At 37.5% G+C, this 24,325-nt stretch overlaps 1 protein-coding gene across 2 annotated transcripts in view; it reads left to right on the top strand.

Moving 5' to 3' along the window:
- LOC145684049 (uncharacterized) overlaps positions 1–18,870 on the top strand; it is a 32,833-nt gene extending 13,963 nt beyond the window's left edge. For both annotated transcript variants that reach the window (XM_081755893.1, XM_081755886.1), the window contains one exon: positions 14,983–18,870. In XM_081755893.1, coding sequence (XP_081612019.1) covers positions 15,306–18,755 — 3,450 coding nt within the window. In that variant the 5' untranslated portion in view covers positions 14,983–15,305 and the 3' untranslated portion in view covers positions 18,756–18,870. The remainder of the gene's footprint in view (positions 1–14,982) is intronic.
- The last annotated feature ends 5,455 nt before the right edge of the window (positions 18,871–24,325 follow it).

Consider the following 24,325-nt stretch of genomic DNA (forward strand, 5'->3'; position numbering starts at 1 on the left):
AGAACTTACTGTCACCTGGAGAAACTAGTTCCTTTTAAACATATGTTTCCATTATTATTATTATTATTATTATTATTATTATTATTATTATTATTATTATTATTATTATTATTCAAAATGTGATGTACCTAAACTTCACCAGCACCGTTATTTCTTAGAGCATACACAAAAAATTATGTGCAGATTGATGATATGCTAGCAGATTGATATACCATGAAATAGAAAATGGTTGTTCATATTCATAATGAACAAACTCCGTGGCTCTGGATAAGTAGAGTAACAAATAAAACACAGTTCTGACCAGAGCAGAATGAAATATATTAAAATGAAACACATTGTAAGTATAGTTTTTAAAATATTTCATTCTGCTCTGCTCAGAACTGTGTTTTATTTGTTTCATATTCATACAATAAGAAAAATGATATTTATTCCTTTAACCCTTTATTTACATTTTGAAACAATGGAGTTAGACATGAACTTATAAGATGTTTTTGCTTGAATTGGTCCATAATGAAATATTTTTGCGTAATAACTGCAAAAAAGTCATTCCTGAATTTTTGGCGGTCCCTTTGACTCCAAAAGTACCATCAGGTTAGATATGCCAATTTTCTAAAATGCACAGCATATGAGGAAATTATTATTATTTTTTTTCTGTATGTCTTTAATAAATTTTGACATTGTAAATGAATTTTTGACTTTTATTAGCACTCAGAAATAAATTTGGACATTACTAACAGACCAAAGTAGCCTAAGTACCGATAGTAATAATGTCGAACTTACAATATGTACATCAATATTTTTTCCACCATATTTCGACCCTACAGGAATTACATAATTATCGTACAAATAAATTTATTTAGGTACAGGGCATTCAAATACTGCTGGACATTCCCACTTCCCCTCCCCCTGCCGCTTGCTCCCACATGTCATTTTGATTCCTAACAAAAAATGCGACATATATTTCATGCCATTGTTAACAATTGACTGGAAGATTTTATACTGAGTAGCGCCCGGTATTTGTTTTCCTCCTTTTTCAATATTACGGGAAACGGAAAATAGAAGTGAGGGTGAATGAAACAGTGTTGTATTTATCTTACACGAACACAGGTACTGTAGAAATATACACGTATAGAGGACAGGGAGAAACAAAAATGAAAAATCAGCCCAAGAAAAGTGTTGCAAAATGATACGAACGATGACATATTTAGTTTAATAACATGTAGCTAGGTCTCTGCTACGAACATAGAGGACGCTAGACAAGAAGGCAAAATGTATAGCAGACGAGTGATAGAAATGTAGGCTAGTTTACTACGGCGAGGACATCTGTGTCAGGTGACGAGTAAGAGAAGCATAATGGGCCCTGGCAAAGTATTATCTGAGTGCGAAAATTGCCAAATAATGGCATATAAAGAAGAAGGTGTATCTGTTAATGAAATCGCACGTCGAATTGGGCAATGTGATTGTGTCCTGAACAATTTTCTTAAACTTGGGATGCGGTATGAAGTAAGGAAATCATCAGGAAGGCCGCGTTAATTAACGCCACAACAGCAAAGACAGGTTGTTCGAAAGCTAAGTTGTGCTGGAATATCCCTTACACAGTTGGCACAAGACCCTAACATTCGTGTACATAAGTCTACCCTATCAAGACCTGTGAAACGTTGTAATCATATCTCTGATATAAGAAGCGTAAACGTCAGCCACAACTCACCGCACAGCACAAGGAGCGACGGGTGATCTGGACCAAAATACATGTGACCTGGAAGCAGAACGCGTCGTGTCATCTTCAGGACGAAAAGAAATTTAATTTGAATGGTCCGGATAGCTGATGATATTATTGACACGATCTGCGGAAATCGGAGCAGATGTACTCCAAGCGATAGCAAGGACAGTCGGTAATTATATGTTGGGGGAGGGCTTCGGTTGTTATAGTACAACAAATCACGAATTTCTTTCATCTCATATGAGATCAACCACGTACTAAACAGTACTTGCAGACAATTTCTTGTCATTTACCTCGAAAATTGCTCGTCCCGAGTGGATCTTCCAACAGGATAATGCTACTATCCACGTTGTTGGAACTACCAAGGATTGCTTTCGGGAGAAAGACGTGATTGTACTTGATTGGCCTTTCAATTTCCCAGACAAAAACCCGATGGGAAATCTTTAGGAAATGTGTCGCTCAGTGATCGCCATCGGTACCCAGTACAACAATGTTCGTGAGTTGCAGGATGCCATCATCGCTGCATGGAATCAAATTGATGTGACTCTGCTGCAAACGCTGGTAAACATCATGTTTAATCGAGTGTTCAAGCTGGTCTTATGCAGTGGTTCATTTATTGTCTATTAGAACTAGCTTTTGTATTGCGTTCGTATCATTTTGCAACAGTCATTATCATGTTGTTTTGATTGTTTTTTGTTTTCAATTTGGTTAGCCGTGGAAATAAATGAACTATGCATGGTCTGTAAACATATCCTCTTTATACATATCTACATATCACGTATTTCATCCGTGACGTGCACTTACTAAAGTTATGCCACATATTTGGATCATTCGTATCATTTTGCAACATACCTTACATCAATTTACGACTAAATAATATGAATATCTACTTTCATTTATCTGAAACCCCTCACGTTGTATGTTTGATATCCATTTTCCAGATTATTTCCAAATATACATTATATGTGATAAACAAAAAATATGCAGAGAAATGACCCCTTATCCCTACATGCGCCATTGCTTACATCTGAGTCAGATATATGTTTGCTTCAATTATTCAATGAAGTTTCAAACACAATTCGTAGAGAAGGGTACTCCAAATTCTTCCTAAAGAAATCAAAAAAGAAAGTAAAAAGAGCCATAAAGTATACCTTTCAGCCCGGACGATACTTCTAAGTCAAAAAAAAAAAAAGCAATTGGCTCACTCGCACACAACACTCAAAGAATTCCGAAACGTAATCAATACATGACTACCAAGCGTGTTGACAAAAATAAAAAAAAAAAAATCCGAGCACTAACTTTATTAGATTAAGTTAGTAGGTCTCTCAAACACTGGATAGTGAAAACAGCAACTCAGCCCTTATGACTATCTGAAAGAAAATAGCTTTAGTGTGAAAAATTCTTTCTTCTACATCAAGTTGCCAGCTCTTAATCGATTTGCAAAACAAAGAAAATTGTTTCCAAGGAGTACCGTTCGAACACAACGTAGAGTCCTTTTCGGTGGAATTTTAAAATACCGTTAGTAAATAAAGGGTTAACTTCCGTCAATTTTTCAGCATAACATATTGAAAACGTATCGATTAAAATTAAAAACATAAACCAACTTATGCCAAGTTGGCACTAGTCACGAATGCAAAATGTTTGCTGTAGAAGGGGCGATACATTATTATACGATGTTAGGAACTATCATTTCACAGGTATTTTCTATTTTCTCAGATTAGGACAAGTACTTGACCGCGTTAAAAACCTAATAAATACATTTTTGCTATAATGGATCATGTATAAACGTATATTTCTGTTACTAATATTACTGAATATCAATCGCTCCGATTTCTTTGTAACTTTTGGGGGAGGGGGAGAATTCAGATATGTGTTTGATTGCAAAGAAAACATATTTTGTGGGAATTTTAAGACAAATTGAATTCAATTTATGCTAAATATTGTATATTCATAAAAAATACATAGAGCCTATAGCAATACGTAAATATAACGATGAAAATACATATTCATAAAAATATATGGGGGACTCATAAGCTGTGGGGTCTCGGGCCCCTCGCCCCCTGGGATCGGCGACCTTCCTGAATATGTATGGTGTATCGTTATTTACATAGCACAATGTGATGGTATTAGAGCTAGCTTACATTCATGATTCTACGTTAATATTTGAGTTATTGCTCTTCTACATACATAAATTCCTTAAATATTATTCGTGTTTTATAAATTTACACATTATACTTGTAAGTTCCCCGTGTTTCCTATCTGGCCCGTTATCTGTCTCTTCAATGCCTTTGAGAATGAAACACTATCCAGTAGGGTATTGTGTACAAACGGCTTGTAATGCTGATTTCACATGGTCAAAGAAAGCTTGAACTAAAACATTCAATACTTCAAATTTATACGTTCAAAGGAATATTTTTCAAGAGATTCGAATGAAATGGAAACCATTTCACTGGCTTTTAACACTCTTAAAACCCAAAAAACTGGACCGTGAGGATGTTATAGTAGTGGAGCAGATAAAAAGCAATTTTTAGGAAAATCGTGAAAATGGTAATACAAGCACCAAATTTAATTCTCTTACGGTTATTGGTCACATCTGTCAGGTTGGCCACTTGAAAATTAAAGATGGCGTCCATTTTTCAAGATGGCCGCCAAATTGACCTGAAAAAAGTCAATTTGTGTCATAAAATTTGAACTATATGCTCGATTTCTGCCATCTTAATGCCGATTTCAATACTAATGAAATTTATAGAATTGTTTTTATTCCATTCTTCAGTTCCATGTTTGTAAAATAGCCAAATATACACAAATTTAATAAAAAAATATACAATCTTACATTCTTACAATAATAAGTATCAGTGTTACAAATGTTACATTAAACAAGTAATCTTACATGAAACGAATAATCTACAACTAGTCCGTATGTAATTGGGCGAAATAACATTCACGTAAGAAGCAGTGGCGCAAATCTGTCTTCAACATTGGAGGGGGGGGGGGCGGATAAGACCGTTCCCAATAGACTTTTTTTAAGCGATGTTCAAAATATTTATGAAGTTAAAAAACAATGATGTGGAGGATGAGGGGGGCAGAGTTGTCTTCAACATTGAAAGGCGGGCAGTTTTGAGGCTTATTCTGGGGGGGCATCAATTTCATCTCACTTTCCTTTGTGTCAATCGGACATAAATCATCACATTTTCCCCCAGAAACATATGTCAAATCAGATTATTGAGAAATTAAGTCTCCCCTCCAGTTCCAAGATTGGAGGGAACATGTCCTCCTATCCTCCGAGATTTTCGCCAATGGTAAGGAGTATATTTTAAGAATAGTATGCTCTCTGTATGCTTTTGTATATCAGGGAAATTAATGGTGGTCACACACACAAACTACAGAGTATGTACAGGGAAGCCTTGCGCTAAAGCACGTGCATCTTCAATTGCAATCGTTTTATGCAGGAACACGTTGTAAGTTGTAGTGCAAATGCAACCACTGCCATTTAGTAGTGTTCCAAGAAACCTCAACGCAGCCATTTCTATGTGAAGTCCCCCCAAATATAATCACAAACTTATTCTCTCCAAGTTCCGGCCATTCCCACTGAATCTGTTTTGCCAGAGCATGCAGTGGTTGTCAGCAGCTACGACTGGAATCTGACCTAGATTTAGAAAACTCACCGTATCTCTAACCTTACAGTGACATGTTTTATGGTTGCTATAGATTGCGCCTGATCTCAAATTAACGGCATCAATGAAATAATGCTTACTTCAAATGACTCACTTCTTTCCTGTGCTGCGTGGTGTGCAGTCCAAGTGTTGGGAGCTTTCATTATCCTCACTCTTGATAAGTGATACCTCTTCTAGCCATGTTATTTTTCTTTCATGTGTGACTTAATAGATTCAGAAGCTGGCAATGATGGTACTGTTGTTTTTGGAGAATCAGGGTTCTTTGCAATGTATGGTGGGCGAAAATTTCTGTATGCTTTGGGAAGTTGTCGGAATTTTTTTAATGACTCAACTGTGTTCTGTATTGATTTCTCTCGCTTTTCACCAGGGTAGTTTTCGTTTGGATGTTAAAAGATTGACACACTGGTACCATGAAAGGGCGTTTTAGCCGTTGTTGATGTCGGATTATGGTAAATATAATCTATTTCTGCAGTCGTAAATAATTGTTTTCTTAAGACTGGTGAACGCACTACTCCGTCTTCCGCGTACGCCGTTTTATGCTACTACTGCTTCACCTAGTTGGGCAGATATTTCCAAGACTCTGTCGTATGAGATGGCCACACCCTTTTCATGCAACATATCGATAAGCTGCCTCTTTCTCGTCTTGGCAAACACTAACATACCGACATAGATAGGAAAAAGTTTCACGGTCTTTAGAGTGTCTGTGGGTGGGTCTTCCCACTTTTGGATTAGCAATACAGTTGTACTGTAAGAGCTGAGACAAAGCAAAGTCAAATTTCGAAGCTCCATGTTGAAGCGCTCAATGCATTCGTCTTGAAACGATCCAATGAAATATAACTTATATTGAAACCTTTGCCAGATGGACCGCATCGCTGTACTTACTTGCCTGTGTTAGGATTTCGCCAACATCCTTTTCAAAAGCCAGCAACACATCTCTTCCTTGATGATGGGCTTGCAGCTGATGTATATGGAAAAGTAACTTGTCTTACAGATGAATTGCATGAACTTCAGGTGATTTAACTCCTAGTAGTTCCAGCCTCTGCCTATAAAGAGAAGTCATGTCTGCAAATTTAGAAATGGGAGGCTCTTCACCAGTTCAGTAAAAGCTCTAGAGAATAATTCTTTATCTTGATAATTATCTTGCACTTCATCTTGCTGTTGAGTCTTACGATGTGCTCGTTCTCGGTTGTAAAGCTGTGCCAGGCAATGAGGATAATATTCCAATTCTTGCGTCACAACGTCTCCTGCACTTAACTTTGCGAGAGTTTCCCGTCATTAAGTGTCTTAGCACACTCATTGAGTCTCTGATTTACTTTCATTGTCATCGCGCACCTTAAATCACCTTCATAGCTTTGTTTCCACGCAGGAAACATTCTGTTGCTTTGGGAATTCTAACTTTTCGAGAGATCTTAACTAGCTAGGCTTATCTCTGTAAGGACAGAAGAAATTGATCTCTTCATAACTCAGTTTAGTTTTGTGTTATTAAACAGTAGCCTGCAACTTTCATAATACTGAGCCTTATTTCTCCTCAGACTTACCTCTAGTCCATTACTCTCATCAAGTCTTGCAGGGTCAAACTTGATTGTCATGTAGGCGTAATTAACTGAATGAAACTGCGGAATATTTCTTGCCAAGGTCTTGTAACCATCATCGCATTTTTTATTAGGGTTTGCATGTGAAGATTTCAGATGTTCCTTGGCAGCCTCTTGACAAAGACACATTGGCGGATTAAACCAAACGTCTTGGGGGGTTGCTCTTTGTTGTGGAGTGGGATAATCCCACCCCAAATCCGAAATCCCCCCCCCAAAAAAATAAAGGTAAAATGGATTCAGGAAAAGAGGGTAAAGGATATAATTGCTACGGAATTTTCACCACAATGCCCCCTCCCCCAAAACGATATTCTGTCTACAGCCTGGTCGTGGCTATGCTTTAGTAAATATTTCGCTAGAAAAAATATCAGGTTAAACATTTTTTAGAACGCTTATAATGTTTCTGTATTTTAGTAAAATGAATTAAACAAAAGGACAAAAGAACTTAGAAGTTACACTCAAAACACGCTTTTCGGCGAATACTACCCAAGGCGTATCTGTCGATATAATATTGTCGCAATCTACGATAATGTCCCTATGATATTTAAAAGTGCTAGTTTCTTCAGCCGCTTTTCGCCAGAACGAGATCGCAACCACGTTTCCAGTTGGTGCAATGTGGATTAAGATCGTTCTGCGCTGGCCACGCTCGAATGCAGGGTTACAAGTTGAGTTGATGTTGAGTTAAACGTTCCTTTCAGCAGCGAGGCTATATGAGACCTACTGATTAACGTGGAATCCGTACCACAGAGTTACATGTATGCGCAGCAGTTTTCGAATAGTCACGTGAAGATCGTCGCTGGTGGTCAAGGCCTCCAACACAGTCCGTGATAGAGTTTCACCTTCTTTAATTCTCTTCAGTTTAGAAGTGCAGATTGCAAATTCAGAACTAAAGAGGGAAAACAGCATTTTCTCTTGAGTTCCGATAGTTTTGTAAAATCTTTCTGCTAGAATGCGGAAGTTGTTGCTCAGAGTTTAGTCAGTTGCTCGTGTTGACAATAAAATGTTGAGTCCGTATACCTTGAAAACTTCCTGCGCAAGACGAGTTTTGAGGTCTTCTACAACCGACTCTATCAACAGAATGTAGACAGTTCTTCAGTAGTAAGATGCCGTGTCATCTGGCCTGAAGTTCGTACGATGTGTTGTCTTTGGGTGAGATGAGGAGTTTGAATCTGCACGTCGACACTGGTAACCATTCTGGATATTGCTTCGAAGGTTGCCTTGAATTCTTTGCTGTTTGAACGCTTCTTGTTTAATGCTGCAATAGTGTCCTGAATGGCATCTGACGTTGCGTTCATGTCTAAATTTGTCTTCTGCAAAAGTCGATTGAGGGGAGGGTTATCGTGAGAACACCCTGAAGACACGTAATAATTACGATAAACTCGCTGTCGTGCATGGCAGAAGAAAGTGCCCATGCTTTGGGTGCTGTATCTAACTCGGACCACTTGGAACACACTGTAGAGCCTCACTTATTTATTGAAATTTCACGTGAAATTGTAATACCGCGTCATTCCGTTCAACCCATCTCGTTTCACACAATGTCTCCAACTGGCCACTAACCGTAAGCTCAAGGACAGTATTACGTTTTGAGATGCGGTGAAAAACGCAATGATCTCTTTCGTTGTTCCCAGACAGTTCCTCACGCACTGTACTGACGACGATCTTGAAGATGGACATGTTGAGGCTGTGACTACAATATGAACAGTGCAGTGCGTTTGAAACCTCCTTCTGGATCTCCTGCACTGTCCGGCGACTTTGAGAGGTCGTAAAGGCGCAACCATCTGTACCAATGCCAACGCAGTTTATCGGGTCTAGTGAGAAATCTCGTAACAAAGATAGACAATTTCTCCAATTTTTCCTCCAGTCAGTGAGAGTTTGGGCGGTTCTGCGTCTTCGGATTCCAAGCTCGAACCAATGTCCTCACCTTTCGACTCTGCTGGTGGAGGATCAATGAAACCGAAGCCGTCTTCTCTTATTTCACCCATGTGTTCGTACCTTAGAATCAAAGACAGCTGAGATGTGTGGGAAGCGATCGTAGTCTCATCAAACATAATAGAATAAAACTTATCCTCTCGCACTCGATTGACAATTTTACAGACGCTATTTCTCATCCACAACCCTTATTGAGGGTATTTTGTGTGGTTTTATTGGCAAAAATGGTCCTTTTCGATGCTTTCTTCCAGTGATTCTTTAAGAGATCGTCACTACAAGCCATTCTAAATTTGAGCAATTCTCGAAAATTGCACTCGTTGAACTTAGTTTCTGCACCGTCACCATCTGAGGTCCAATTATCCGCACAAGCATCGTCCCTGTGGCCTTGAAAAGCAATGCCTTGCCTTCCAAGGAATATCACATTCCGCAACATTAATTTCACTTTATCGCAATTTTGGATGGCTTGTCTTCTTGACGAGTTGATTTGATTCTCGATTGATTTCACTGGTTCCCAGTAGTTTTTCAGAAACACTTTTCCGACCTCAAGAGCGTTAATCTGATGTTGTGCCTTGTTGTGAGTTTCTAAAATACCGTAGAAAGTAGCGAATTTCTTCAAAGGTTTAGTCCCAAGAGTTTGGAGGGGCACGTTTCTTCGATAGCCCCCCAAAAAACCCATTGCAAAAAGTGACCAATATTTACAAAAAAGATCCCTCTCCTTATGGGAAAGAATCAGCCATGGATAGTTTTCCAGATGCTCTAGCCTCAAGTAACACCGTCCTTCTTCCTGAGATTTATCTGATATTATGACTCGAGTTATCGTTAGCGTAAACGCGTCATGCCAGATAGAGACTATTTTTAAATAGAATTTAAAGAATTAACCCTCTTGAAATAACGCAAGAACGATCCCAAACTTTCGCTCTTGTGGCGGTAAGCTACAAGCGGCAATGTATCTAATTTTAATATTTAAGAGGGCTCTTGGGGGGGGCGATCGCCCCCCTCGCCCCCTCCTTTAATCCGCCCCTGCAAAGACAACACTTATCCCAGTCACTGTGCCACGATTTGCTGGTAGATTCTGTAGCAGTCTCCATTTTGAATTTTATACTTTAACTTTTTAGAGTTTTGGTACCTTCACGGCTGATTTGGGAACTGGTTAAAACAACACTTGGGACACTTATTCATGCAGTATAAATATCATTTACTAATCTGACGCTGTTGTTCTGAATTGCTCGCCAGTAATGTCACCAGTGTCATCTGTAGTCCCTCTCAATCTCTTAATTAAGAAAAGGTGCATCATCACTTATTCATCCTTGGAAAAAAAAAGAAAAACAAGTAGAAGAAGCACTCGAATGCAAGAAACACATTAATTAGTAAATCAAAACAAGAGAAAAATAAACTTCTCATGGTTAAAAACATATAAATCAGCACCAAGATCATTCGAATCGGCCAATAACTTTACATTTTTTAAAGGAAAATCAACTTAAACAGACCAGTTTGGCAGCCATCTTGAAAAATGTCCGTCATCTTAGAATTTCAAGTGGCCAATCTGGCAGATTCGATCAGAGACTTTTCGAGAATTACCATGCTAATTTTGATGCTTGTATCACAATTTCCTCGATTCTTTTGTTATCTGCCCCACTATAGTGAGAGTGTGGGTGGGCTTTAATCACCTATCTGCTTCCATAAGAAAATTTCTCGTTTGGCTTTAAAATTCCACATATTTTTTCTTATATCTCCAGAACAGAACGCTCATTAAGAGCCTGGCTTACTAAAAATATTACAAAATTTATCATTTTTCTTTTGCTTGTTTCTTCATAAGTGAAAGGAGATAATGAAATGCAACTTACCACAATCACAGATAATATTATTCTACAACAGAAAATATGAACCTGAAGAATTTGCAGTGTTGCCATCTATAGAAATTACAGTGTTTCTAGAATAATAATTCCCCCCAAATTTAAGTTAAGGCAACGACTAGAGGAACGAACTGAACTTCATTTGATTACGTATCATGTTGTTTTGGTATCCTGTGAACTACTTTTTAAATAACATTATTATTTAATAACTGTATGTTAAAACTATTTTGTTATTACAAACTAAATACAACTATTATTTAAAAGGTAGTTCACAGGATACCAAAACAACATTATGCGTAATCAAATGCAGATGAGTTCGTTCCTCTAGTCGTTGGCTTAACTTAATTTTTGCGGAACTGTTATTCTGGCAACACTGTAATTTCTATGGGTGGCTACACTGCAAATTCTTCAGGTTCATATTTTCTGTTGTAGAATAACATTATCTGTGATCGTGGTTAAGTTACATTTCATTATCTCCTTTCACTTATGAAGAAACAAGCAAACGAAAAATCATAAATTTTGTATTATTTTTAGTATCAGGGTCTTAATAGGTACCAATTGATGAGCAGTTGGCAGAAATTTGACAATTTTTCTGTTCAGATTTATTACCTAAAAATGAAATGAAAAGGAAACCAAGTAGTTTGCACCAGTTTTTCTATCACTTCTGTGCATATTTACTACACGCGTGCACAAACATAATGGATATAAGAATTACGTTCTTAAGTGGTCAAGGGGAGAGACACCTATGCTGGTAGAAAGAGACAAGGAGAGTATTACTGATACAATTTGGTTGGTTAGTTGAATTGCATTAGATTGGAGCTTAGCAGTGGCGTAACTAAAGGCTTGGGGGGCCCTTCCGCAGACATCGTGGAATGAGACCCCTTCTCTATATCCCACTTCCTGATTTGGGGGCCCCCAGATGGCTTGGGGCCCTCCCGCAATGCAGGACCCTTATTTACGCCCCTGGAGCTTAGCGTTCCTTTTCATCTCCGAAGCTATATGAGATGTCGATCTCTAGTTTAAGGTGAAATGTATACCACTGTAATGCACTAAAATTTCAAAATTCTCCCACCAATAGAACTGCGGTGAAAGCTGCTGGTTAGTTGAAATTTGATATTCCTTTTTTAGTACCGATGCTTTATGAAACGTGGACTCAACGTAAGATTCGAACGACATAAGTCTCTCACATGGCCAGACGCGGGTTCGATTCCCGGCGGGAGCTCATGTGGTTCGGATTCCACGTTAATCAGTAGGTCCACGTCTCATATAGCCTCGCTGCTGAACGGGACGTAAAATTCAAAAATCAAACAATCTCTCACAGGGCCGTATTAACTAATCTGGAGATCCGGGGCTAGAAAAAACAAGTAGCCTCTGCTGACTTCGCCTAATACATTTCTGTGAAAGTACAGTAGGAAAGTTAAGGGAGCACACGTAGTTCTACATCAACTATACCATGCATTAGATCAGTGGTTGCCAAAGTTATGAAGATTCTGAGCTAGAATACCGCTTTTAAATCCTACTGTGAGCTATCGACTTTTAAAAATCTTACATTTGTTTATTGCTTATAGACTTACATTTTTAGTAAATATGAAACCAAACTATCCAAGTTAGCAAATGTCTAATGCATACACGAGAAACATAACAAATGTCTAATATACACACGAAAAACATAGCAAATGTCTAATATACACACGAAAAACATAGCAAATGTCTAATATACACACGAAAAACATAGCAAATGTCTAATATACACACAAAAAACATAGCAAATGTCTAATATACACACAAAAAACATAACAAATCTCTAATATACACACGAAAAACATAGCAAATGTCTAATATACACACGAAAAACAGCAAATGTCTAATATACACACGAAAAACATAGCAAATATCTAATGCACACACGAGAAACATAACGTGCACAACCCCACCCGTATACAATCAACTGTGAGATGAGACTGACAATGGCAGTTGCGCGAGAGAAATAAGCAGTTGTTGTCGTCAGCGTACCTTGTCGCAAATGTCATATACTTAAGTGTCATCATTATAATATGATTCACCTCAGTGGAAGAATCAAGGTTAGCCAACCGGAGCGTTAACGCGAGATCTATAGGAAATGTCCCCGCTGCCGCGAGCTACTAGTAGCTCGCGCTCGACAGTTTTTTCAATCACTTCATTAGAACATATTATACCTAATGGAACTTTCCGAATGCATAAAAACACAGAGTTACGCTATTACATAAATTAATATGTATTTCTCAAAAATTTGTTTTGCTAGCTTTCGTCCTAGCGAAGTCATCTGTCATATCTTGGAATTCAAGATAATTTGGTCACTGCACAAATGTGTTTGAAGTAAACCGTCTACTATTGTAGTCGAAAATTCTACCCAACTCCACGCATACAGAATAGAGACCTGCACGGGCCGAATTTTTCGGCCCGAGCCCAATCCAGCCCGAATGTGCCTAGGCCCGGCCCAGCCCGGGCCCGAAAAGTTTTGCAGATTTTCGGCCCGAGCCCGGCCCGGCCCGATAGGTTTTTTAAAATTCTTGGCCCAAGCCTTGCCCGGGCCCGAAAATTTTAAGTTTCATTTTGTAAAATTTTTCACGGGCACACTTCTTCAACGTTTCCCTTTATTCTAATTATCGTTTAATGAAAGTCAATAATTATTGCAATCAATCGGCCCCAGCCCGGCCCGACCTGAAGAGAAATCAGTGTCGGCCCGCCCAAGCCCGGCCCGGCCTAAAGAAATAACAGAGTCGGCCCGCCCAAGCCCGGCCCGCGGGCCGGGCCGGGTTTCGGGCCTTGGGCCGAGCCCAGCCCGTGCAGGTCTCTAATACAGAATTTATTAACAGACGGAACCGGTTGACCTAAAAAGGAACATAACCTATTGTGCATCTACGCAGTGACAATTTTTCTGCCGTATTGGGACTAGATATTCTATATTACTTGAGACTGCAGAACACTTCTATTCAATAAGAAAATATGAATCACGATTCTCATGCACTATATTCCATCTTCTTTTTTAAAACTAATTTATGTTAATTTATTAAGATGGCAGACTACAAAAATTGATACAAAAGCTAACCATTTTTTCTTTTGCCCTTTTTTCATAAGTGATAAAAGATAATGAAATGTTACTTAGCACAATAATACATAATGTTATTCTACGCCCGAAAATACAAATCGGAAGAATTTTCAGTGTTGCTCTCCATAGAAATTACAGTTTGGCCAGAATATGAATTACCTAAAAATCTAAGTTAAGGCAGCGACTAGAAAAATGAACTCAACGGTAATTGATGATTTATCATGTTGTCCTGGTTCCTTGTTAACTACTTTTTAAATAATATTTTTATTTGTTTTGTACTGTTTATTACAAAATAAATACAAATGTTTTGTTTTGTTTATTACAAAATAAATACAAATATTATTTAAAAAGTAGTTAACAAGGAGCCAAGACATGATAAATCATCAATTACCGTTGAATTCATTTTTCTAGTCGCTGCCTTAACCTAGATTTTTAGGTAATTCACATTCTGGACACACTGTAATTTCTATGGATAGCAACACTGAAAATTCTTCCGATTTGTATTTTCGGGCGTAGAATAACATTATATATTATTGTGCTAAGTTACATTTCATGATCTCTTTTCACTTATGAAAAATGTGCAAAAGAAAAATGGTTAGCTTTTGTATCAGTTTTAGTAGTCTGCCCCCATAAGACGGTGGATATAACAAACGAAGAAATTTGTTTCATGTTTTTGGTTATATTTTATCTTATGATGATGACTGTATCGCGTATGATTCATCCAGTCGGGATTTTGTCAGATCGGAGACTCCTGTCTACTTGGAGACCCGGGTCTACAATACCCCTGAGTCCGCCTTAATCCGGCCGTGGTCTCTCTTATCGAAGGCGTGTATATTACCGAAATAGCCAGAAAGGGGTTCTACTGTACGATTTGTAGAACTACATATTTCTTGAAATTGAAAATTTCTCAAATGGATTTAAATTTGATTTTCTAAAAAAAAAAAAAAAAAAAAAAAAAAAAGAGTTATTTAAAAGAAAAAAAAGAGTTAGATCTCTGTCCATACCTCTTGCATTCTCTTTTAAGATTAGTTAGTATTGACCCCACTTAAATTTTATTTCTAATTAAATTTTATTTCTTAAACACTAATTATTTCTTACTAATTTGCATTTTCTATTTGTTTGTTACTAGATTTCACTATAAGACGATGGGAAAACTCGTTGTAGTAACTATTCTATATGCAAACCTGCAAAGGCAAACCATTCAACAGGTTACTCGGATACGTAATATGCAGATCGATATGCTTACATTCTACATGATACATAAAGGAAAATATCACTCATGAGGACAATATTCCTTCATGTGCTTTTGGATCTTATATGTATGCATGTTAAAGTATGTTTTAAAGTATGAAATTAGTCTAATTAAAATTCTTGTAATTTCCATTCATCTGTAACTTTTTTTAAAATAAAGTAGATAAATTTAAACAGGTACCGTGGTAAAGTGAAAACACAATGGTGGCTGAAAAAGATTTACGCTCTGTGCAAAAGTCACTTGACTCTGAAAAATCTAAATGTTTATCCTCTACAAAAGACGCAGAAAACCATGTGAACAGTTTAGATGTACAAAATAATAAACAATTGTATTGTACAAGGTATTCCCTACCTTCAATGCCAGCAGATGAGGAAAACACCAAGCCATCTGATAATGGGCTAAACTCTGATTTTTACTCGAAAGCTACAATAGGCTTTCTGTGTCCTATGTGGACCAAAGATAACATCTTACGTAGAAGCAGTTCGGATTCAGCAGCCGGTTATGTAACTGAGAATGTGTTAGTTGAATGTGGTTGTCAAGATGAGACACCAGAGAGCTATTCTTCATTTTCTCCGGATCCAAGTATGTGCAAATGCCACGAAGATGAATCCAAGATACCTATCATTTCTCTTGATGATGATGATGATGAAGAAGAAGAAGGTGCATCTTCGATGAACTCATGTATATGTGAAAGTGTCGCAGAACAAGAATATCTAGACATTAATGAAGATGATTGGAGTAATCCTGCGGATCAAGGTGTTTTCTATTGTACAAATGATGAATCAGAAGGAACACAAACTCTTTGTTTGTGTTCTGAAATACCTGGCACTTTTCTCCAATCTCTAGCTGTCAATGATGAAATTGATGCAAACGAAGAAAGTGGAATTCCTCCGAAAATTACGTCATCAGTCAACATAAGTAATCAATTCAATAGTGGAAAACAAGACTCGGCTAATATAAATAATAAAACTTTATCCACAAATGGCCGTTCGCCTTTAGGAGCTAGAACCCTCGAACAATCTGTTAATGTCAAAGTTGGTCCAGATAAAGGAAATGTAGTCCGTCCGAAAAGTAAAGAGGAAGCACATGCAAAGTATGAGAGGTTGCGCTCATCAGTGCCAAGAAATAGTCAATCCAAAGGTAAAAGACCACCACCCACAAGTTTTAAAAGCAATAATCCATCTACAAAATATTCTACATCCCCAGGCGCTAGGAACCTGAAGCCATCCTTCAATGCAAATTCTACAGATAATTCTGACGAAAAATGCCGTAATCTCGAACTGGGCTTTGAATGCCCATTTGAAGAGAATGGTGTATGTCTCGCTGCAAAAGGTTGGAAACATGTCGTTAGTGACATAACATTTCCAATTGCAAAAGACAAGAAAACTGCCACAACTCCAAAGAAACACGTAGGTAATGAAAAGGACTACGATCCAACTGATTGTCAATTTGAACTTTCTCCAAACAAAACAATATCGTCTTTCGATCAGTGTAACATATGTTCCAATCTTAAAAGAACTATGAGTAAAGCAATTCAGTGCAAGGTTTGTGTTTGTTCTAAAATGCAGGTATGTTCATGTGAGAGCAAGCCCTGTTCTATGAAAAGCACTAACCCATCTGATGCAGCTGTAATGGATGAAGCCAGCGAATGGTGGAATTCAATATTTAGGCAGGCGGAGAAAACTTGCATAGAAAGGTCAAAGTCTAAAACTCATAATATAATAGTTCATAGACCATGTAGGCCATGTCCAGCTGATTGCAATATATCCCAAGTGTCAGATCGAAAGAGCACCTGTCCAGCTGTTGCAAGAATTATTAACAGTCCAAGTATTAACGGTAAAAGATGTCCAACGGTGTGCAAACCCTCATCAAAGCCATTCACGCAAGACGTATGTCCACCTATCAAAGCAGCAAGTGATGTTCCTATCTTATGCCCAAAGCCTTCAGAACATTTTGTTAATTGTGGGGTCCCTTTAACTCAGAGAGAAACCAGTAAAAATGTATTTGAAATCCAAACCAAAGGAGACTCTATAGAAGAAAATATTTTCGTAGATATAGAATGTCCAGCGATTCAAGGTATAAGTTATTGCCCAAGTCATCATAGCAGAAAATGTCCAGCAAGTATCAAGTGTAACATGTTACGAAATAAACGTTGGAAGTGTTACTCTCCTGCTTATGGTAAAATATGTACTAATAAGGAATATTTTCCATCTCAATTTTCTGACAAAAGCCATTATCTTCCTTGTACTAAAACTGACGTAACTGAAGTAAATTCGAGCTTAAGGGCTTCTGAGATAAGTAAAGCGCCTACATCTACCAGATGCATGAGTGATAGTGCAACAGAATATACAGGAGTAAGTGAATGTCTGTGTAAACCAAGTAAACAAGATTCAGTAAGTAAAGCACCTAGCAAAACAGGAAGTTCAACCACAGTAAGTAAAGCGCCTAGCAAAACAGGAAGTTCAACCACAGTAAGTAATGAGTCTAGGAAAACAGGAAGTTCAACCATAGTAAGCAAAGCGCCTAGCAAAACAGGAGGTTCAACCACAGTAAGCAAAGCGCCTAGCAAAACAGGAGGTTCAACCACAGTAAGCAAAGCGCCTAACAAAACAGGAGATTCAATCACAGTAAGCAAAACGCCTAGCAAACTAGGAGGTTCAACCACAGTAAGCAAAGCGTCTAGCAAAACAGGAGGTTCAACCACAGTAAGCAAAACGCCTAGCAAAACAGGAAATTCAACTACTCTAGGCGGCAGAAAATATCAAGATGGTAGCAGATCTAGAATACGAGTGTCAGGAATCGAGCCAAAGAGTGAGGTTGTCGGTAGTAGGTTCGATCACAAGGATAAAAAGCAAAGACCAAAGACGCACGCATTGCCGAGAGAAAAGGAATTTTCCGCGATAAGAACGCCAGAAGAGCCTTTACGAAATTATATGTGTCCGGCTCTACTTGAAGGTAATGTGTGCCCAGTTGTTTATGGACAGAAATGTCCTGCGGGAAGAACTTCAAACATGAAGGCCTCTCAAAACCTTGCCAATAAACTATCAAATACAAAGTCCTTTCAACAAAACAAATTAAACAAAATGCCTTCTGGAAGAGCGAACATTAGTTCTGTAAGTCCGGCTGTTATAGGAGAAAAACATCCTGTCTATAATATTTCTAATGCAATGTTGCCACAACAGGAAAAAATAAGTCGAACAGCATTAAGCAAATCAAATCCTCAGAATAAGGTGTCGAATAGTAAGGTATTCCAAGAAAATAAATTATATACAACTCCCTCTGGCAAAGTGAGACCAAGTCCTATCCCTAAAATATCGCGAACACATGTCTACCAATACCAAACAACTAGCACAATGTATCCAACAGGAAACTTGCCAGATAGAATGTTTGCATCTGGTTCGGGCAACATATGTCCTAGATATATAGCATGGCAAAGCAGATTTCGTCCAAATACTTATTCAAATGCTTGGGAGAAATCCTCTTCATCAAAGACTCGTATCAAGCCATGCACAGCTCAGAAGATCAGAAATGCAAGTCGCTTCTTTCCAACTGCAAACCCTCGACAGCATGAAGCTATGGAAAGGAGATCAAATCCAATGCGAAAAGAAAATAAAAAGGCAGTTTCATTTGCAAATCAATATTGGAGGTAGTAAGGTATATATTGTATCAATACTGCAAACTGATTTGTTGTTCATTTGTTGTAGTCACTATACCTAGGTAATTGTCAATAAATATTTTTTTTTTTTTTTGCTTTCTTTCATATGACATTTTCTCTTTTTCAGTCTTTCATTCCACGATTAAGGTTAAAGGAGACGGATGATTGATGTGAAAGCGAAGGATTATGAAATTATTGGTGGAATGAGAATTGAGGAAGAAACGAAAGGACCTCGAGAAATTCCACAGACATGAGGTTATCGACCACAAATTCAAGCATGTGACTTTGTTGTTACACCAGTCTGCAATGTGAGAATTAACGTTCCGTAGAAGCCAGTATACTGACCACATATCACTCTGTTGGCTGTACACCAGATGGGTGTCCATAATCTTCCATGGAACAATGTTTTAATTGGATGGAACGATGTTTTAATTAATTGGATGTTTTTAATTATCTGATTATCTTTTACCTTCAAATATACAGAAAAGGGTTCGAAGAGAATCAACAGTCTTAATACTTGTGTGAAAATATCAGTGTTTAGTGATTAGCATTGATCACTCATCTATCGATTTATTGGAAAACGAAGAACTTTACTCATCGCAAGGAAATTGACATTGTTTGTGTGAGACTTGTTCTCTTTTCTTTTCAGTTAGGATTTAGATGTCTGAGTTTTCGGCATCCATGGCCATTTAGCCAATCACGTATGAGAGATGACGTCCCTCGGCGTGCACACTATCCGGGAAAGGGAAGGAAGAAAGAGTTGAAGAAGGAACGAAGCGTCCTGGGACCTGTAAGTTAGGTACCACACCGGCATTTGAATGGTGTGAATAAGGAAAATCTCATTCTGGATGATTAGCCTGGAAAAGGTTTTTACTTTTTCGACCGAGTGCCTCCACCGGGAATCAAACTCGGGACCGTCTTTTCAGTTACATAAAGCTGTTTGCCAGAATTGAGACTAACAAGATACGGAAGAACAGACATTAATAGACTGAAATTCGTTTTAATCTGAGAATTCATGATATGGTTTCTTCCCCACTTTAATGTTTTCTTGCAGATTTGAAAATATGTTTGTTTATGTTAGGTAATTATTGTGTCAGTGTACATCTTTATCTTGTATATAAAAAAAAAAAGCTGAGAGAGCTTCTTCCCGATTATCTAACCTTTTTCTGACCTCAAGTGCCTGTCGACATGATGCCTGACTCATCAACAGCACTAGGAAATTTGGCTTTAAAAACCCAGGGAAACTCAGGAGCAGTCAGTCAGTTTGGGAGATTCGTTGCAGTCAGTCTGTCGGAAGATTTTAGACCAGCAAGTTCAGTCATTCAGTCAATTTATCCCAGTGGCCAAAGAGATAGTCGTGAGATAGTCAATTGGACGGATAGCCGCACTTGCTAACAGTAACGCAAGTCTGAGATACGGTAATTTTTAGAATAATTAGATCTGACATATTTGGAGTTCTGCTCACCTATCGCAAGATAAGAATCCAGCCAACACCAACATGCAGGAGGACGACAAGGGATCCAGCCGATTCAGGTAGAGTCGACAAGTACTGTGATTCATAGAAGCATTCCTTCCAACCCCTTCAGCCAATAATTTCTCATCGATTTTTCTAAACTCTCATTTTTTGTATTTTCAGACGGGTGTCGCCCGATCCAAAAGTACCTACTCCCAAGCCTTCTATTTGGCGACGCAGCTTAAATGATTCATTGTTTCAATATAAGCACCCGTAAAACTTGTAAGGATATCCAAGGAACAAATTTTGGATTTATTAATGTTATACAGTGGAGTCCCGATAATTCGAACAGGTCCAAGAGGAAAATTTTATTTTTGGTGCGAAAATACACAATTTTTAGGAAATTAATAACTAAAAGGATGAAAATGGTTGCATGTCTTCGTAGAAAACAAAGTGAACTTTATTTAAATACAGTTTTTATATTATTATTAATTAATACCTGTATTTAGCCCTTAAGCCACATTACGACAATTACACAAAGTTTGAAATAGAATAAATGCATCAAGTTTTTCCAACATTTTCAACATTTTTCCAGTACAGTACATAGACTGTAGTCAGAAAACGTACTTTGAAGTACTATACACTATACATTACAACACAATAGACTCGTTCACCCGCTTCAAACCGTGATTACTGCTATTCCGGCTAATCCGAACAATCACGTAATCCGAACGGAGTTCGGTACCAATTAGTTCGGATTAGCGCGATTCCACTGTATTTATTATTAAATATTAATAATATTATTAATAATAATAATGTGCATCCTTAAATATATGAACAAATAATCCGTGACACTAGATTAAAATATAAACAATTCAAGATCTGAAACAAATTTACTTTCTTGCAAACTAATCAAGAATAAATTGTCCACTGGATATTTGGATCGGACGTCACAGGAACATGAGATTTTCGTATAATATCCACTTCTACAATATACCGTCACTATGTTGCTCTGCTATAGCTCTGTGAACAAGTAGTGGATACATGTGGTTGTTTCCTAATGAGCAATGACGTTAGTAGGCTATTCATTTGAGAGATTATATACAATGTGTAACTTAATTAATGTAATAAACGTCGGGAATTGATTCCTGACACCGAGATAAGACGAAAAGTATACACCAACTTGGGTGTAGAAATGCTTCCTTTCGACGCTATGACAACCCGAAAATTTGTCGGAAAAATGCAAAAACAGCCATAACTCGAGAACAAAATGTCGGATCGAAGTAAGGTAAAAGGGAATGTCCATTATTGTTATTATTATTATTTTGCCGTAATTTCTAATAATGTACAGGGATGACGTAGTGCAGGTGCGGCGTAAGGAGGGTAGTCCCCAAAAGAAATTGAAGTATTCCTTCGAGTATTTTATAAAAACTTGAATTCTTCCATTAATATTGAATTTCTGAGAAAATTTCATACGAAAACAAGGTATTACAACGTATGGTTTCTATTTAAGAAAATGAAAGTGAATTCAAAATGGTGGATTTCAAGATAGCGGCCATCGACATCTCATGTCCTAAAAGCTTTTCCCATCTATACTGCTAACCTACGTTGCTATTTTTGCAATTATTTTAAAATCCTTCTTTTATTTAGTTTTTCCACACTTTTGGGCCACCCTGTATTATGGAAAAATAAACATTTATTTTATTCAGATAACACTTGTACTGAAAAGATGACATTGCGTGCTTGAACCATCTCTCCTTTACAAAATTCTGCATACACCACTGACGAAAACAAGCTTAAAGAAATCATACTAATTAGCAAAACTTTTTTTTTTTATTTTTACGAGGGCAGTTCAAAAAATCTCCGTTTGTGGATGTGCGAGAAATGGCCGGGAAGAACGACGTCAATCCAGTGGCGCTGTGTGCAGCAGTGTAGTAGACAGTGGAAGGGAAAGGTTGTGTTCCAGTTCACTCGGTCCGCTATAACAATTGCAAATGAACGCTCCAATAGAAAACCCGCTAAATGTGAAGCGCATGCGGTCATACAATTTCTGAGTGCGAAAAAAACTTTCGGCAGCTGACATTCCTCGCGAACTGTGGTGTTTACGAGTCGCATGTGATGAATGAAGGGTGATGAACGTGAATAGTGAAATGCTTAAAGATGGACGAACTGATGTGCACAATGCGACAACAAGTGGGCGCCTGTCTGTAGTCAGCAATGAACTCGGCTGCATCTCTTCAGGCACATGAAACAGTGGCTTGCCTCGCATCGCTTCGACAATGACAATGCGCTTCACAATGCTGTTAGCAAATGGTTTCTCTCACAGGCGGGAGATTTTTTTTTTTTTTAACAAGGAATTTCAGACCTTGTAAAAGATTATGACAAGTGCCTCAGTTTGAATGGTGAATATGTTGAAAAGTAATGTAATATATTACTTTTCTAATGTGTGTAATACAAGTTCTGTATCTACGAGTGTATGTCATCGATAATCAAACGGCGTTTTGTATTTTTTTTTTTTTTTTTCGAATTGATTTCGTAGTTATAAGACTAAAATGGTACCGACATTCTTGTTATCCAAAATAATACATATTCACATACTTCACCATTGTTGCTACATTGTAATTTACGAATACATCAGTATGAGAGATAGTAAAATAAAATCAACAATTCGTGATTTCGTTTCGTTTCTAGGTTATGACTAAATAAAAAATAAACCAGTTAAAATTTAGTGTTGACATAAAGACCATTATAAAATCAAGATGTAAGATTACAATATTATTTCACGACAATTTCCAACTATTTTCAAAATTTTCTGTGTTTTGTAAAACTAATTAAATTGTTCGTGAATACGTTCGGCTACTGCTCCCAGAAGATCAAGTAAAAATTTCTGAAACTAGACTGTTTGCTATAGTATAATACCTGCATTATTAACAAGAGAAGAATAGTCATGGCAGAAAGTAAGAGCACGAACTGTATCTGTGGTTCACACCACGCTGACGGAGTTCCTCTGTATAAACCATACCCACCTATGATATCAAAATGTCCAAACAAAATGAATTTTTACGAGAAAACTCATTTACCGGAGGACTGTGAGTTTATCTGTGGGTGTAAAAATAAGAAGAAAACCGGTCATGGGCATCAAGCACCGAAGACACAACCAGAACCAGTCGAGCAAACATATTATCCGCATGTAACTCTGTCAGAATTGCATAAAAAGAAGGAGACGAAGCGAAAACATCAGCCACCAAAAGTCTCAACGCCAGATATGTCGTATCACTTCGACAAGAATGACAAAGAACAGTATTCTTGTCTGGAGGACCCGAATGATGTCCCGTTAATTACTGGACTCTCTACCGTCGAAACGAGACCAACTACAAACCCACATTTGTTACGTGACGGCAATTACTTGGGCGTCGAATATAAGCATCCGGAAGATATCAGAGAAAGTTCTAAGAAGCCTGAGATGAAACGAGGAAAATGTCCAGGTTTAGATGACCACTACGCTGACAGTGAGGTGATCAGATGCCCAGCTGTGAAAGAACATGAAGATGACTAAACTGTGAACACGTCTAGAAGTAGACTTGAACAATGATACCGTAAACTTGACAAGTTATACGGAGATTTGGACTAATGGTATGATACAACTAAAATATGAGTTATCTTTTCGAGATTTTAATTTTGTATGTAATCCTCTTTATGAAATGCATTTTCACTTAAATTGTATAATTTTTTTTTAAGTTTATAATCACATTAAATACATCTTTTTCAACATACCGCAACTCCCTTTCATTTGGTATCAAAAAACACTTCTTCATATTATCATCTTAAATAACGATGACAAAGAAATTTAGATCAATATCTCTGCAATTCCATTGCACAGGAATCAATAGACGGTTTAGGAGTTCTATGTAATAAAGGCCCATAACATAAACCATGCTTGTAAACATTTTAAACATATATATATATATATATATATATATATATATATATATATATATATATATATATATATATATATATATATATATATACAGGGTGGTTCAGTAATGTTGGACAGCCCTGAATAAATCGGAAACCAGAAGAGATATTAGCAAGAGTTTGGTGGATCCAGA

This window comes from Thermobia domestica, chromosome 1, assembly GCF_964235325.1.
Source record: "Thermobia domestica chromosome 1, izTheDome1.hap1.1, whole genome shotgun sequence".
In the NCBI taxonomy this organism is placed as follows: Eukaryota; Metazoa; Arthropoda; class Insecta; order Zygentoma; family Lepismatidae; genus Thermobia; species Thermobia domestica.